At 36.4% G+C, this 17,240-nt stretch overlaps 1 protein-coding gene across 1 annotated transcript in view; it reads right to left on the bottom strand.

Moving 5' to 3' along the window:
- LOC111639717 overlaps positions 1-14,645 on the bottom strand; it is a 134,567-nt gene extending 119,922 nt beyond the window's left edge. Inside the window, exons 1-3 of the mRNA XM_023385655.1 lie at positions 13,887-14,645; positions 1,852-2,046; positions 1,676-1,764 (exon numbers count right to left, since the gene is read on the bottom strand). Of these exons, the coding sequence (XP_023241423.1) occupies positions 1,676-1,764; positions 1,852-2,046; positions 13,887-14,342 (740 nt within the window). The 5' untranslated portion in view covers positions 14,343-14,645. The remainder of the gene's footprint in view (positions 1-1,675; positions 1,765-1,851; positions 2,047-13,886) is intronic.
- Between the last annotated feature and the right edge of the window lie 2,595 nt (positions 14,646-17,240).

Below are 17,240 nucleotides of genomic sequence, written 5' to 3'. Positions count from 1 at the left end.
TTTTTTTTTTTTTTCCTGCTGAAATTTCGAATAGAAGAAACTTAGTTAATAACGGCTCTTTCAATAGGAGAGGATTCAACTTAAACATCCATTAATAATTCATACAACAGGTGTAATTTATCCCGATGCATTTGAGTTATTTTATTCCTGTTCAATCGTAAGAGAAGAACGAATTCATTAGATTGAGATGCTAGTCGTCGGACATCTGCCTGTTCTTTGTGGAACGAAATGACATGTTGCCAGGTAATGCAAGAGGGGAGGAAAAAAAGAACCACACCTCTTATCACGTGATGATCCTACCACAAAAAGGGGGAAAAGCCTGTTATAAATCATAATGTGTTTGGTAAAAAGTACGATTTTTCTCTTTCTCTCACTTCATCTCTACGGAAAATGCCTCTTAAAAGTGATTCATTAAAACTTAATTTATGTTAATGAGAAGATTCGGACAGTTAAATTTAAGGTTTTTTTTATTATGAAATGTGAATTTTTTAAAACTGGATTCAACTATTTACACTCTAAAGAATTTGTGTGACTAGTTGGACGAATTTTTCTATTAGTAAATCGCATTTTTAAAAAAAAGGATATTTAACGAGGAAAGTTAATAACTTTATTTTTATATTTAATTAAAATAATTTTTAAAAATGATAAAAATTAATTGATATTTAAGATTTAATTGATAATTTTCTTAACGCTGATTTAGTAATTACATTCCACCGATTTAATAATTCCTGGGGGTAATCAAATCTCATTATTAGGCATTTCATACAATTTTTAATCGTTTGGAAAACTTTTATTTGGTTTCGTTTCTTTTTTCTTTTTTCTCTTGCACGTTGCATTTCTCGTTTACCCTGTTTTAATTCTACCAAATCTCTTTAATCTAATTTTAATTGTTGCAGTCGAGTTAGATTCCGATGTTTCTGCTACTAAAGCAGAAATTTCCCATTCAAAACTTAATCCTAAAAATCAGGAGAATCTAATTAATTTCGCGATAGAGAAACCTAAAATTCGTTAAATCATTTTATCTGGTTAAGCTTTTGCCAAAATCGTTGTAGTCTATCAGATTATGGACGTTTCCTCCTCTCCAAGTCGCACTTGATTAGCTACAATCGGCTGTGTTTCGCCCCCTTTTCTGTAAAAGGAAAACGACTAAATCAACAAAGGTGCAGGGACTTTAATTGAACCTTACGATCTTTCATCCTCCATCTTCACCGGTCCGGGTCAAGTGATGCGTTGCCAGGCAACAGAATACGGTTGTCAGGACAACGGGATTTCGGCTTTACTGGACCGTACTCCTCGGAGTTATTTGCATTCTTATTGAGGTTGTCGCACTTGGGACTTGCGGTGCAAATTGCCACGACATACAGATGCCAGAGCTACACCTTAGTATCTTGCAATGTTAACGAGATACCTTATCTCGCTCTACCATCCTCGGGCACGCTTTATTAACTCGACTCATTGCTCCTCCTGAGAATCAAATAACGTCGTCTTCGATTCCATCTATCACGGTTTAGTTTCAGATATTCCGACGTCGAGAGGATCGCGAAGGACAGAAACGTGTCTCCATCAGATAACCCGCGGGAATAGTTAACTTACGATTCGTTTCTCCTCCCCTAAATGATTAAATAAAGCTCTTGCGTAAAGAGTACCAATGCGTCAAAACGCCATTATAACTCACCTTTGGGTACGACTACAGGTCGCTGCGTAGGGGCACTGGTACAAGCTGTAAATGTTGTCCTCTTCGTGGTCACTTAGACAACTGGACGGCTGAGGAACCACACAACGTCAACGTCAACGTCATCTCACTACAAACACGTGTTTAGAAATTGTTGGGGATTTATATAAACAACTCACCGAATATTTTCCTGGCTTAAAATTATGAGGCGCTTTCAGACCTAGATTGTCACTGTCCAGCGGTAGGGGTGGGAAATCAATGGCTACTCTTCTCTTCCTTAATTCCTCCAATCGGTCCAAGACATCTCTGTAATGTGTTCTAAGTTCTTCCGCGTACAACCCGGCTAGAGATTCCAAATGGCCTCTGGATCCATCCTAGAAAAACAAAGTTTCCTTTTTTATTGTTAATGCCATTTTGAAGGGAAATTGGCAAAGTGTTTTAATCAAGAATTGCGGAAAATAATTAAGAAAAGAGTTTCGGTTGACCCGAGGGTAAGTGAGGAGGTGTCGTTACACATAGGGCTAATGCTATTTATAAAGACGATGTATAACGATAAATCTGTCGCATAATAGCCAAGGGGTGGTATAATGGCGCGTGGATTTATGACATCAACATCCCGAGGCGGGTGACAGACTGTGACCGAGTCTATTCAGATGGTATCGGCGTCTCATTTCCTCTCTTCCTTTACCTAGGGCCTTAGTATGGTGCTTACCCACCGTTGCCTAGGTAACCAAGACACGATAATGGAAAAAATGGCGAATAAGAATAAACCAAAGAAACTTTTACTTCGAATTTTCTTTCTTTTCGATTTAAACCCCGAGACAGACCCAAACCCAATGATTAAAAGTGTCATAAAAGAACGAGTTTATCGAGTTTTCCGCAGGCGAATCGTCCGAGTGAAAGGTTTAACCGCAGCCACAACCCGGTGGCCTTGTGTCCCTGTTACCATGGCAACTCACGTGACATTGACTGCTTCCGGTGCTGCGTCTGACCTCGAAATTGGAAATTCGGCCGAATAAATATTTATATATAATTTTTTTTTAAACAAAATGATTTCCCTCTCTCTCTCTCTCTCTCTTCAAACAAACGTAGCAGGTTTTATAATAAAATATGCAATACCTCGTAACAGATAAAGTAAAAAAATATATGATTTTGACCTCCCCAAGAGCAACTTTGTTACAAAATGTTTCATTAATTCGGATTAAAAATTGATTAAAAATCGGTAAGTGCGCCCACGTGTGTAGCATACCATGTTAAAAATGTTGGTGTGACCACACTAATTTGTAATCGTGGATTTGCGTGACGCTCGCGTGACAAGTGATAATAGAGATTAACAAGAGCGTGATCGTGTGGCGATAAGCCATCACCACGTGACAACCAAAGACAGTAACAAAAGATTGTTTTGTTAAAAATCACACAGCAAGTGATGTGAAGTCATCTAAATGCCCTAATGTTTACATAACTTGAATACGCGCGTGTATACACGAATTCTCTTATTTATTATACATATACAGTGTTTACTTATTTACAGTTCTTGTTACGTATTATATATTACATTTATGCATTTATATTTCCCATTATCGTGAGCCTACGTTGCAAAAGGCAATGTGGCAAAAAATCATATCGATAATAGAGAAAATACATGTTTTTTTTTATAAAATTCTGATAGCAGCTAATGATTTTATTTTAAATTTATAAAATTAATAAAAATTCTTGTTGGAATTTGTTTTTGAATCCCTTAAATCAGTGGTTCTTTCCAAATCTGGTGGGTTCAACGAGGAATGATCTTCAATTAATTGCTGTATTTCTTATTACAGTCGACCACCCTATAATACTGTTGATAATTCCGTTTTATATGAATTCCATGTTGTACGAGTCACTTAGATTTTACAAATATGTGTGCCGGGCTGTGAACGGCTCACGTATTTGTAAAATTTAAATGATTCGTACAACATGGAATTCATATAAAACGGAATTATCAACAGTGTTATAGGGGGGTCGACTGTATATAACATTTCTTAAGCCATTTTATAAATATATTCAAATGGAAATTTAATTTTTTTATTAATAAAGTCTAAATTTATATTTTGCAAGAATTATTTGGCATATATAATAATATTTTTAAGCTTTAATAATTAGAAATGGGCTTAATAATTGTATGCTAGGGAAAGAGGTATACATAGGGGAGACCGGGGCAACTTCGGCATGCGGGGCAAGTTTGTCAAGCGCTTTTTTTTAAAAACAAATTAAAAGGAGACTTTGGTTATAGGTTAGGCAGTTGAGTTTTATTGGTGGCTCGTTGAGTGTAGTGTTTTTATTGTTCTCCAACAAGCGTAGTTGAATTATCAAGCAAATTTTCATTTTCGTTGAATTCCATATAATATTTTTTTTCCATTTATATTGAATTAGCAGGTTTTGTTATAATTCCATGATAACGAAAGTTACTTTTCCTGTTAGAAGGATGTAACTTCAACTTATTCACGTGGCCAGATCATGGCATGGCATTCTGTTCTCAGAGTTGTACTTAATGTTTCGAAATCATGACTAGCGGGGTAAGATCGGCAACATAAAGCCACATTAGAAGCAAAGGATAAAAATCAAACAGATGATAAATGAAAACATGTTTGCATTTGTTATTCATGTATATATGTCTTTGAACTTGCATTTCGTTGTAATAATATTAAATGGGTGTTGGATTTGTATTTCTTTGTTTTAATAGTGAATTCCAACTTATACATTGTTAATAACATAATTTTATATACGTGCCTATCTTGCCTCATTACTGTTGCCCCTATACCAGGGGCAACTTTAATAAAAATAATTAAAATAATTACAACTTTACAAAAAGAGAGAAGTTGCCGATCTTGCCCCTATACCCGGGGCAACTTCGTCAATTTCTCTCTTCTTGTAAAGTTGTAATTATTTTAATTATTTTTATTTCCAAACTGATTTTAACCAGTTCTATAGTAAGGTAACATTCCAATAGACAATATGCAAAGTTTTTTTTTTCAGTTTACAGCAGTATTTATTACACAAAATTTAAGTAAAGCTTAACATGCCGATCTTGCCCCGGTCTCCCCTATATTTACTGTATTTAGGGATGTTGACCTCAAAACATGCAAAATTTGAATAGAAGATAAACAGTTTTGATTTTTTATAAATATTTTGAGTTATTAAAGTTTATCTATCGTATAATTTAATATAATGACGATTCCTTTTTATTAAACAGTAAAAACCTTATAATAAAGTCGCTAAACGTTGAACATACCTAGAGCTACTAGAGGCATAAATTCGACAATTTAACATAAAAGCAGATTTTTTTTATTAGAAAGAGCCATATAAAAGGGAAAAAATTTCCCATTTTATTTGGGTCGAATTTATGTCCTACGCAACCTTAGGTATGTTCAATATGCTGAGACTTTATTATGTTATTTTAGCTGTTCAACGAAAAGAAGTCATCGCTGAATTAAACGATAGAGTAGATAAAACTTTAATAATGTAAAAATCAAAATATTACACCAAAAAAATTGAAAGTTTTACACTCTTTTTCAAGCTTTTGAGGTCAGCACTCTATCTTTGAATAGCATAAAATCCCCTACGATAATAGCGTTACATTGTCAAAATATTATGTTAACCAAAAAATTTAGGTTAGCAAGGAATGTTCTACGTTGAATGATGATCTGTTTAAAAGATCAGAACTGTTAAATTGCTCTCGAGCATTGTTAAAATTGCATTAAAATTGTGACTAAAATCGCACATTTTAGTCACAATTTTTGCGTCGTCATTACTTTCGTGGTGTAAAAAACAAGAGAAAAGGAAGAATTTTCTAATTACTATTAATTAATTCTACAACTCTGCAGGCATTTTCTCGATGTAAAAGCTTTTTCGAATTCTCAGTTTCTTCGTATAGATGTATGGAGTAAACTTTGACCTTTCTAAAAATAATACAATAGTTCTACATCTTAGAAAAACTAGAAGAAAGACTAATAAAAAAAAAAGAAGTAGAGAGCATAGAGGAAAAAAAACAGTTCCGAAAATTAAATTGAGCGATAAAATCGAGAGGAAACAAGAAGAACAGGAATTAAGGACGTTGTAGAACACTCAGGACCATTAAAACGAAACTGGACGGGACAAACGACGAGAGATGATCCAAATTGACGACAAGAATGGTACCCAAGAGAAGATCGAGAGGATGGAGAAACTAACTTGATCCTTCAGTAATAAGTGAGTGGAGAACTACGTAAGGAAAGAGGTCTATAAAGAGAAAAACCCCTTTGCTAAATACCAAAAGATAAACGGCAAACAATAACAATATGAATATCAGGTTTTGGTACTTCTATAAGTTCGAATGCGCGAATAACGGCATTCGAGTAACAATAACTGTACAGAACAGAGCCTCATTGGAGTATTTAAAAATGTCACTTTAACACGAACAAAATAGTAAACGATTTCTAAATGTTTTTACTGGATAATAACCTTAATGCATTCTTTTATTCACTTTGATTTCTTTCGAATTTTTGTTTCCTGCGAAAATCGATAGAGCAGATCGATAAAGCAATAAGTAAATTATCGATCCGAAGATGGCTCAGCAGATATCGGCCTTTTCCTTCGCCCCGTCTTCGAATTTACTTATTAATGTAAAGAAGAGATTAATGAACCCGAGAGGGGGGAAGAAAAAAAGCCCAAGGTTACGACCATTCCCCGGCAGCAAAAACTGCTTCCTTTTGTCACCGTAGGGGGAAAATCCGATCCACGAAAGTAACTAGGATCCTACAAACCAGATTCGGTGATACAGGCACATCGAACGATAGTAATTAAGGTAAACAAAGGTCGGTGCAATCGACGCCCGGCTCTAAAAGTACGAGCCGGTGTGGAGGAAGGATTTATGACGTCATAAAGGCTTAATGGAATAAGGGATTAAGGAAAAGTCGGAGACGTCCTATACGCCATCTAATCGTCATAACGAGAGAATCGCGTGCCAACTAAGGACCATAAATCAACTACTTTTAAATATCGAGTCGATAGAATGGATGCCGATCGATCAGTTCGAACGATAGAATCTACTTATTGGACATTCATTTGTTTTCTATAATGACGAATCGATCCGAAGAAGAATTAATGGAAAAATGCCAGTCTTTTCGGAATCGTATCGGAAGTGCCATTAAACCATTAAAATTAAATCTAGAAAGGGATCGGTATTCGCAGAGAGAAACGAAAATTACAATTCGGTCATTCCAAAGGATGAGATTTTTACGAAATAGACGCGTCAAAAGCGAGAATTTCTTTAAATTTCCAAGCGAAAACTGCATCGGTGATGATGAATTACGATCTGTATCTAAATTAGAATTACCAATTATTCGAACGCAGTCTTAATATATGCCATTTTACACATAACGTCTGCATTCTCAGTCGGCATAAATCAATTATATTAAAGTGTTAAACGCTTACAGATGCGGTAACGAAAGGCTAACTGAATACAAGCAAGCGTTTTATTAGTGGTACTCCGATACAATGATCGCATCCGAGATAATAATGATAATTATCTAAATAATTACCGGTAAATATGCGGGTAAGAAGAAGTAAACGTTTAAATCTACGAAAAGGAGGGAGAAGACCTTCTTCCATTTAAGGATCTTTTTTTTTTTTTGCACAGAACGGATCAGTCGTCCGACCACCTCCCATTCCTGTCAACGCTATCTGCCGCGATAATCGGGGATAGCCAGTTGGCCCTAGGCTCTTTTCTATCTGCCATCACCTGGTCGTCGTCTTAAAACGGCCGCCTTATCTCCCTTCTCCTTTATGACGTGCCGTAAAACGGTATGCGGGAACCGACATTTGTACAAGGTTCCCCCGACAGGCAAATGAACGGATCTCTCGTTAACTAGAGACGACCTGCAACGACCGATCGAGCACCATGCAAAACGTGAAGATATCCGATAGAGTCCGGTTTGTAGTAGCCGAGTGTGCGAGTAGATAGGCCCACCGCTGCATTATCTGCAACCCCTTAGCCAGTGAATATAAACCCCCGCACGCTATAGAATTGTTGGCATCCGTCGGCCATTTTTAGCATAGCCGGCTTTTGGCTAACAATCAAATACCCCGTGTTGTCAGCAGGCGGGTGGTGGGTCATCCGCAGGACCCCGTTCTGGGTGGAGTCCGACTGACTCACTCCCGTTCGATAGGTGGGAAAACGGATCGATTTTTTCATACGAATCTCTACTCGACAACGATAAGGTCGGCGACCCGTAATCCAAATATTTCTATAGGGCACCTTTATTCGGTTAGAGCACAATTATAAACTCGGCAGACAAAAATATACACTATAAATATTCCGATTAGTTACTTCGTGCAAAGCACGTAGTACATTTCATTATGGTTCCACCCATTAGCACCCTGACTACTAGGAGGAGCAGGTAGATTATTTTCCTCCTTCGAATAAGAATATTAAACCGTAAGAGGCCTTCTTAGGAGAAGATAATCCGATATCTTTTCTGGTCCGGAAGACCGGTGGCAACAGTATCCGACTCGTGTCGAGATCCTAATAGTTACAAATGCGATACGGTCACAAATCTTTGTAACCCGGGTCCTAGCCTAGCGCATGACACAAAGGAAATAAAAAGCCTACGCGAGAGAGTCTCGTTACGGATTTCGTCATTATTATTCCGATGACGTCACAACACGACAGCCCGCCTCTTTATAGCAGCTATTTTTCAAGGCATCCCCTGGCCCATTGTCTAATTCGGTCTGTCTCAAAGCGAAAGAGCACGGGCGAATCCCTTCTATTTTAGGTAGAGGAGGCATCTTCTCTAGCTGTCCGACTATAACCTTACAAACGACGTATCTATCTATCTCTCTCTCTCCCCCCGCGACTAAAACAATGGAGGAAAAAATGGCGAAGGAGGGGAAATCGACTTCTAGAATGGAATCCTTCTCCACAGGGTGCATAGGCAAAATTTTTTAAATATTTAAGCGGATGATTCTCGGATCTAGCGAGGAATCGTCAAGAAAAGAAAGACGTTTCGCCATCGATTTTTCCACCTCCCTTTTCTTATATTCTTATAAACAGTAGAAATTAATGCAGCGAACCGAAAGCCCTCTGGGACTTCTTTCGGTTAAAACCCCAACTTATTCTAGATACAAGTTACTCTATTCGCCTTAAAAGAACCTTTCAGACTATATTTTTTTTAACTCAGAAAATACTTGAAAACTTACAATAAAAGATGGTAATGCGTTTGGAGAAGGTCCTTGTATTTTATCAACTGGTTGTCATTCTAAAATAAAAAATAAAAAATAATAGTTTGTTTCTCCTAAAGAATAAAATTGTTTCTAATGCAAGATCTATTTGTTAATACCTTGGGAACGGATGGAGATTCTCACAGATCGTTTCTATTGATTATAAAAAGAATAGAGCTAGTTACACACACTAGAGATTTTTCTCCCATCCTCTTTCATTGTCGAAGACTTTGATTGAGAGAAAAACTAATTAGAGAGAGGAAACAAATTTAAGGGGCCTGCGCGGATAATAAATTCATTTTTAGTTATATATTTAAAACCGGGGTCGGGTCTAGATTGAAGAATATGGGCCACGATTCAAGGTCGTTGCCCACAGCAAAAGCGGCCAGGTTAGTCTGGACAATGAGGTCATCCGTCTCGGACCACCTCGGCCTCTTTCCCTGATTCTATACAAATACCAGCAAAGAAAATACTTTTGTTCGAGGCGAGCGACGAAAGATTTACAATTTAATCTCAGAGACCACCCGCAAAAACTAGTTCGGGAGTTGGAATTCTTATATCAATATTTAGATCCATTATTTTAAAACCCCGCGTATTTACAAAACACTATTTCTGATATTAAACAGAGGATAACAAATGCTAAATCTCCAACGAGGTAAAATAACGTACTAATAAGGGTAAGTCGGAGAATGAATGAAGAGGGAGGAAGTTGTCATCGGCACGATAGGAGGAGACAGCAACACCAATTAAGGAGAAAGCGAAACCTTAACGAAGGCTACAATAATGGTAGTTGTTAGGGCTAGGCAGCTTATACAGCCATTTGTCACCCGCTGGGCCGGATTGTTACATAAGAGGGGGCTTTGAACGCAACCAGGAAAGCAAAAAATTTATATATAAATGTATAGATTCGGTCATCAAAAGACAACGCATACGTCCAGAATTTTTGGATTTATCTCGATTTTTAACGGACAATCAAGGTAATCGCTAACGAAGCACAATCGGAAACTGTTTTCTGGTAAATTAATCAATTCGGTGACCCCGAGGCTGGGTTGTGTCAATCTATAAGACAGACCAAGAGTCGAGTAAAGCCGACGGAAAGAGCCTGACATCTAAGGTCTTATCTGACCGGTAGAACTGTGACAAATCGATGGTGGTCTGTTCCATTTGGCAACGTCTCGCATCCTTCGGACAACAGCTCCGTAATGATCTCGTTTAGAAGTTATGAACAGAAGACGTCTTTTCCTCCTCTTACTTGGTCGAAAATGACCAAATCATTCTTCTCTCAATTGTCTTCGATTAGCTTATACACCAGGAATACAAATACTGTACTACACTCGATTCTCTTAACCTCCATGTTTAAAAACAGTGAATTTTTAATTAAAACAAAATTACTTATAGAAATTTTTAAACAAATTTTACTCCATTTGGCCCGTACATCATCTATAAAAAATTTATTATTATTATTTTCTTCCATTCTTCTGTCAAAGAAAGAATAAAAAATGCCGATTATACCAAACGAAAGATTTACTTTTTGAAGATGCTTCAGGAATTCCTGATGCTGCAAACAAGAAATGCGGATATTTATGAGGATATATGTTAGTCCAGCAATAAAAACTCTTCTGTAAATCAAAAAAGAATGCATTTATCATAGGAAACGTTCAACAGGAATTCAGAATTTTTCTAGATTAAAAATAAACCTCAATGGGATAAGCGTGACATTACGATGTGCGAACTTTAATATAAAAGAAAGTTTATTTTTAATGGCATTACGCGAAAGGAAACTTCTTTTTTGAAAAATATCGAACTTATTTTCTATCTTTTCATTGATTTTAGAAAGTTAAATAAGCTCGGAAAGTTTTTCTACTGTGACCAAATGAGTCTTTGAGTATCCAAGAAGCAAAGTAGCCTTAGGCTAAATATTGGCTTTGGAGGTGGAGATGTCGGTTTAATGCGGAGAAGAGTGATTCAAATTTGATAAAGTAGTCATTTGAATAAATGATTACGGTAGAATTCGAGAATATCTGGATGGAATTAAGGCTTGTAAGTCACACGGCGAGAACAGTGCTATTAGGAGGATGAAGTGGAGGAGGATGACGAGTGGCGCGGTGGGTTCGTGACCGGAGATGCTGTCTCCGTAGAAAGAATGCAAAATAAGAAAAGTAAAAATCGTTCTTCGTGAGCTCCTAAGGCCAATCCTAGTCGAATTGGACGGTCCAACGCGGATATATCAATCTCGTTTCGGTTTTAAATGAACGTGATTCCCAATTCCGCACCAAATTTAAGAGTGTGTTCATCGACCGAAGACTAGAGGATCGATAGAGTAGCGTAATCAATGCCGATCGCTTGTTGGTGAGTGAATACGACACGGAATACTTAATTAGAGATGTTAAAAGTCGTATTTCTCCATAGAGTAACCGTCGAATCTCCTCCTCCTACATCAATTAGGATGGCAAATGTCACTGATTTGTTTTAAATACACTCTACTTTGGGGAGGAAAGCACTAGGAATAGAAGTTAGAAAAGAAATATCTCGAGAATTATCGCGAAGAAATTATTACTAAAGCATAAATTGTAGCAAAGAACCGAAAACAAAGATGGCATCTACGGAAGATCGATCGTTTAATCAGCAATTTCTCGATAATTTCCGAAGTTTGGAAGCCAGTTTGAAGCATCTTAAGAGAGATTAAACCAAAGTACTTATCCAAAATCCGAAGGGTGTATCGAATGATTTAAAACTCGAGAACATTTACAGAATTGAAGGTGATGCGGCATTAATAAATATGCATCGTGTCGTGCATCCGAGATTGGACATTAAACCGACGTACATTATAATTATTAGCGAGATGGTCTTCCAAACTCTCGCAACAATTGATTGCTTACCCTTTTTATATAAATAAGCAATCAATTATCCGGGCAGCAGCTTTTTGCCACTTCTGTCACCAAAATATCGATCCGGTAAGGTCTTTCTTCTCTTCCAGAGCTGACATTAAATCAATGAAAAATAAAACGGCTTTCCACTTTTTTAAATTGCTAATGATTTGCAAATTTTATTTTATCGTCCTATTAAAATTTAATTTTATCAAACGAAAAAATAAAAAGAAAAAAAAAATTAACTAATATTCTGATGCAAAACAAATTAGCCAATTAATTTCTAAACAATTTTTCCGAGCCGTTCTTCGAGAAATCCATTTACACCAGTAAGAAATTTAAGGAAATGGACTAAGTCGAAAATTGCTTGCAGCCGTAGGAAACCGATAAGGATTGTGCAGGCAAGGATGGGCATTTCGTGAACATAAACGAAGCGGGTTACTTTACGAATATGTTAGAAGTTTCTTTTAAAAAAAAAATGTCGCTATTATAAAAAGAGAAGTGAAGATAGGATCGTTTGTAGAAACTTTTATCTGGTTAGGTAAAGGGGAGATGACAAGATAACTCCTCTAGCAAGGAGGTAAAGGCTATATTAATCTGAGAAAAACGCTATTTTTCTCTTTCGGAAAGTCGTTATCGCTCGAAACTATTACCAAGAGAAATATTGAGTACATATAATAAAAGAGAAAGAGAGAGAGATACGTGTCTCGAAATGAAATTAAGTAGAATAATTATAACAATGAATAAGAGAAAAAAAAAGAAAGAAAATTAAAAACGAGCAAAAGAACGTCGAAGGAAATTAAAATGCCCCTCCCTAACAGGCAAACAAACCGCCATTGAACATAACTTATTTAACATTAATTGAATCTGTAATAAGTTTATGTAAAAATATTTTGCAACAATTTAAATAAGTTGGCATTTATAAAATAAAGAATACCGCAAACTCTAAAATCATTTGCAACAAAATGCAGATATTCCTTGGATTATTTTCTCTAAAAGACACTAAAAGAAAAAATAATTGTAAAAATTCTAACGGGAATAAAAATATTTTTACTAGTCGAAAGGTAAATTTAATTCGGTAAGCTGAAGTTTGTTATATGAAGTCTCACAAAGTCTATATTTATTCCTATTTTTTTCATTTTTTGTAACCGTAGTTTAAAAAAAAAAAAACTAGTAAAAAATTTACTCACGAAAAACAAATTTGATTGAGTTTCAAGCGGAAAGAGACTAGAAGAATAAACATTTAAGCTGAAAAATAAATAAAAGGACTTTATTTAATGGAAAAGAAAGAAATATTTCTTGTTTGTGGATTTTATTTAGAGCAAAATATTGTGGTTCCTTACTAGAAACAGCTGCTCTTTTCGTAGCACGCGATAACGACAGCTGCCAAAGCAACATGCAAGACGTTAAGTATTCTATTGGTTCCTAATTATCACGCGAAACTCTTCGAACGGAACATTTTCCACAAAGAAAAAAACAGAAAAGGTAGAAAATCTAAAATGTGTTGTTTTTTTTCTAATCCCCGGAGATGAAAGTCAAGGTTTTCGACCTCGATTCGCGTCGATAAGAATGCATATCGGCAGGCAATTCCCTAAAACAAAAAAGATTACGCGGGGAATTTTCCCTGACAAAATTCCATTTTTAGGCAGTCGGGTGTAGTGGGGGGAAAAAACCTGCTCGGACCTTCGAACATTAATCAAACTAGTTTGTTCGCGGGAAAGAGTTACGCGTTAAACATTTTTAATAAGCAAGAATAAGAAAATGTAGTTTTATTATAGCAAACGGGCTTGTATTGACATAAGGGATGAGAGCGGATAGCCGAAACGTGACGCTTACCACTCGTATAACGAATAATCAAATTAATTCTCTCATCGATCCGGAAGGTTATGGTCCAAATAGAAAGATAGTGTCTACTTTTTATTTGTCTATGCTTTGTAAATGGGATAAACAAGTCAAGCGTTTAGGTGGTGGAAGAGAAGCTAAGTGGGTTTTGCTGGATGGACAAGTAAGAAACGCTTAGCGAGCCTTGGTGTTAGTGAACAATAATAAAAGAGAAGGGAGAGTAGGAAAGAAAGTGTGTTTTGCGTGGAGGAATATATTTTGGCATTACTCACCGGATTGGTGTAAGGTTGAGTACTGAGACGGATTCCATCTCGTACCAGTTTATCTCTAATGATCATCTTGAGTTGCATTTTGGGGAATCTGACGAATTCCGCTTTTCCTTCTTCGTATTCGTCTACATACTTCTTTGCGGGGGAATGCGCTGCCCTGATGGCCTCTTTCTCTTTGACCAATGCTTCCTTAATACTGTCGGTCGGGTCTAGGCCGTGTCTGGCATTCTCCTCTAGAGTGAAGTAGACGGCCGTTCCTCCATGTTCCAACAACACCCTGACGGCTCGCAGGATCTGCTGGCGATGAGTGGCATCCGACACCCCGATGGCATCCAAATCTGGCTCTCCTATCTGTTTGCAGATTTCTAGATCGTCGTAACCGTTGTCGATGAAACTCTGCGCGTAGCGACCCAAATGGAGAGACTTGAGCCAGTTCTCGACGATGTTCTCTTCGTTCATCTTCTCTTTTCTCTTATGCGCCCGGATGCCGAGCCAAGCGCACCGCCATAGCTTTCCTCCCTAACACTAACGCTACTGCACGCGCCTTCTATCGCTCCTCGACTATGACGTCACACCGGGGAGGAGCCATATTGGTGCATGCGTGCAGACAAGTGTAGACTGTTGGCTTTCGATGCTTTCCACGGACAGAAAATGTTGACATATTCTCAGATGGCGAACATCCTCCCAGGTAAATAGCCGAGACGGACACGAAGGCCACACGTAAGGCATGTCACGTGACGGATTACCCTTCGCGTGACGCTTTGATGTGCAAATTCTACTTGTCTAGATACTGGATATTGACCATCCGTCAATGATCTCAGATTCCTTATCGCTTTCTCGAAGACAAATAATCAATAACGACCGTCCCTCGAGTGGTCAGTTCCGTTCCCGATTTGCTTTCGTCTCTTTTAAAAAATATCTATTTAAATTCCTTTATTCTATTTTATTATTCGCTTATATTGCAGTTTTCCCAATAAAATATATTAGGGACGACAATGGACGAAACTTTCGCACGGTAGAAAACTGGTATGTAACGACCTCTATCGCCCGAAAGCAAAAATATTAATTCTGGTTCCTATCATTCGGATTTACCAATAAATTAAAATCGTATCTATCGAGTTTATTACCCTGGCAGCATTCGGCACGTGTGGGAATTATGCATATATAAATATATATATATAATTTTTTATGCAGATCGATTCTTCAAACTCTGCTATTCATTTTAAATAGCGACAGAAAAATGGTATAAAACTAAGAAAAACCGACGAGCATACATAAATTTAAATAAAAGCAGTACCAAAATAAGTCTATATTTACAGAGCGCGGTAACGAGGCGATAGCTGCGGGGAGCAAAATTCTATGACAATCAATCAGCCGGGGTCGGAAATTTTTGACAACTAGTTATTAGCGCTTTCGAAACTTCTTTGATGCCCGGATGCCGACATCCGAAATGTTTACTCATCTAAATTAAGCCAATGTGGACCAGTTTGCCGTGTCGTCCGACTGAGGCGACTAAGGTAATCCCATTCTCGTATACGATACAAAATCTTTCCTCTACATTAAAGTTAATAAGTGCTTCGGGCCATAAATGATATTAGTGTTATATGATACGCGTTGAAAAATATAATCAATTTTTCATATTTTTCAGTTTGAAACGTTATTTTATGTTTTAAAAGTAGCGAAGGCTTCTAGTAATTAAGGCTTCTAGTGAATTATTTCAGAACTTCTTATTAATATTCATCATTATAATTAATTTCGTACCTTGTAATAGGATACAATGATTCAATTTCTTTTCCATTGAGTCAATTTTTCTTAATTTTCTTATTCTATAAATTCCTTACTTCAGTTATACACAATGTATGATTCATGATTTAGGTATTTATGATTCATTTATATCTGAAACAAGGAATGGATGAATCTGTATGCAGTATGAATTATTATAGATATAGTTCTGAGTATGGTTTCAACTTTAATTCCTTTTTTTTTTTTTTATTTCTTCGTAGATGCTAGATAAGTTTTAATTACTGCAAATTATATTCCTTCATGAAATTAATTTTGATAAGAAACTTTGTAAAGTTTGATAAGAGAATGCCAATCATAACGAATTATTCAATAATATTGTAATTTAAACCTATATCCGGCTTATCTCTATAATTTTTATGGATTTAATATGTAGGAAATAGGCTATTATTTAAGGAAAATATGTATACGGCTGTTTGGATGGTGGGTCCTACTATCTTTATTCCGATGTCGAGGAAATGGACCTCTTCGGTACTAGTTTGCTCCAGCTCGATATATAAATATGTAATTATATATGTTGGAATCAACTAAAAAATTCTCAATATAATTCCTTTTGATTACAGATATATTAATATATTATTAAACAATTATTTTGCGTAAATAATTAAACAAGTGAAAATAGTACCAGTAATTTATTACAGAACAGTTTCATAGGTATGATTATCCATTAACAGTAGGCTAATCTATTAGAACTATAAACTTCTGTTGAATAAGGAATGTACAGTACAATGTTATCTGATCAATGGTGAATTAACATATCTAGATCTAATTTTGGGGACCTCGAAATTAGTTGGTGTATGCCCATTCGTTAATACCCCTAGGCATATCAGACCATGGGCGGTGGTTTTGTCTTAGGGACTTTATCTCACTGGCGTTTTTCCTGTAGATTAAGTGTTCGTATTACTGTATATAAAGGTTCATTTTGTTCTGATAATGTATAGTCATATCAATTTGGCGTTATTAGCCTATGTTTTTATAAAAAAAAAAAAAGTAAGTGTAAATAAGATGTCAAATAGATGTTAAAGTGTACAGTATATTATGCTGACATAATATTTCTTATCCTGAACAGTAAAAGTCCGATATCTGGTCGATCAGATTAATGACCTTTTACTGTTCAAGATACTATTCATGTTAAATTATAAACTAAGTCGAATTCAGTTTCTAATCCGATCTAGTTTATAATATAACATAAATAACCTAATATGGATCATATATTAATATGGATCATAAACAGTAATACCTCGACTTACGCTACCCCGACTTACGCGAACCCGGAGTTACGCGATTTTCAAATCTCGTCGATTCGTCTTTTGTTTGAACGCCACGCAACTCTTGATTACTCATTTCCCGACACTATTATTCATCTTACATGTTCGGACGTGTCGCGCGGAATCGACACATAGCTACAATTTATTTTGTGTTATTTATTTCTATGTTTGTTATATCTACGGAGACTTGAGAGACTACTGTGTCATCTAAACGAAGTAGAACTGATTCTTCTGCATCAAACAAGAAAAGAAAAACTTTATCTTTGGAATGTAAAGTTAACATTGGGTA

The sequence above is a fragment of the Centruroides sculpturatus genome, unplaced genomic scaffold, assembly GCF_000671375.1.
Source record: "Centruroides sculpturatus isolate CEXI.00-Female unplaced genomic scaffold, Cexi_2.0 scaffold1328, whole genome shotgun sequence".
NCBI lineage: Eukaryota > Metazoa > Arthropoda > Arachnida > Scorpiones > Buthidae > Centruroides > Centruroides sculpturatus.
The sequence above is the reverse complement of the archived record's forward strand: the minus strand, read 5'-3'. Positions and strand labels throughout refer to the sequence as shown.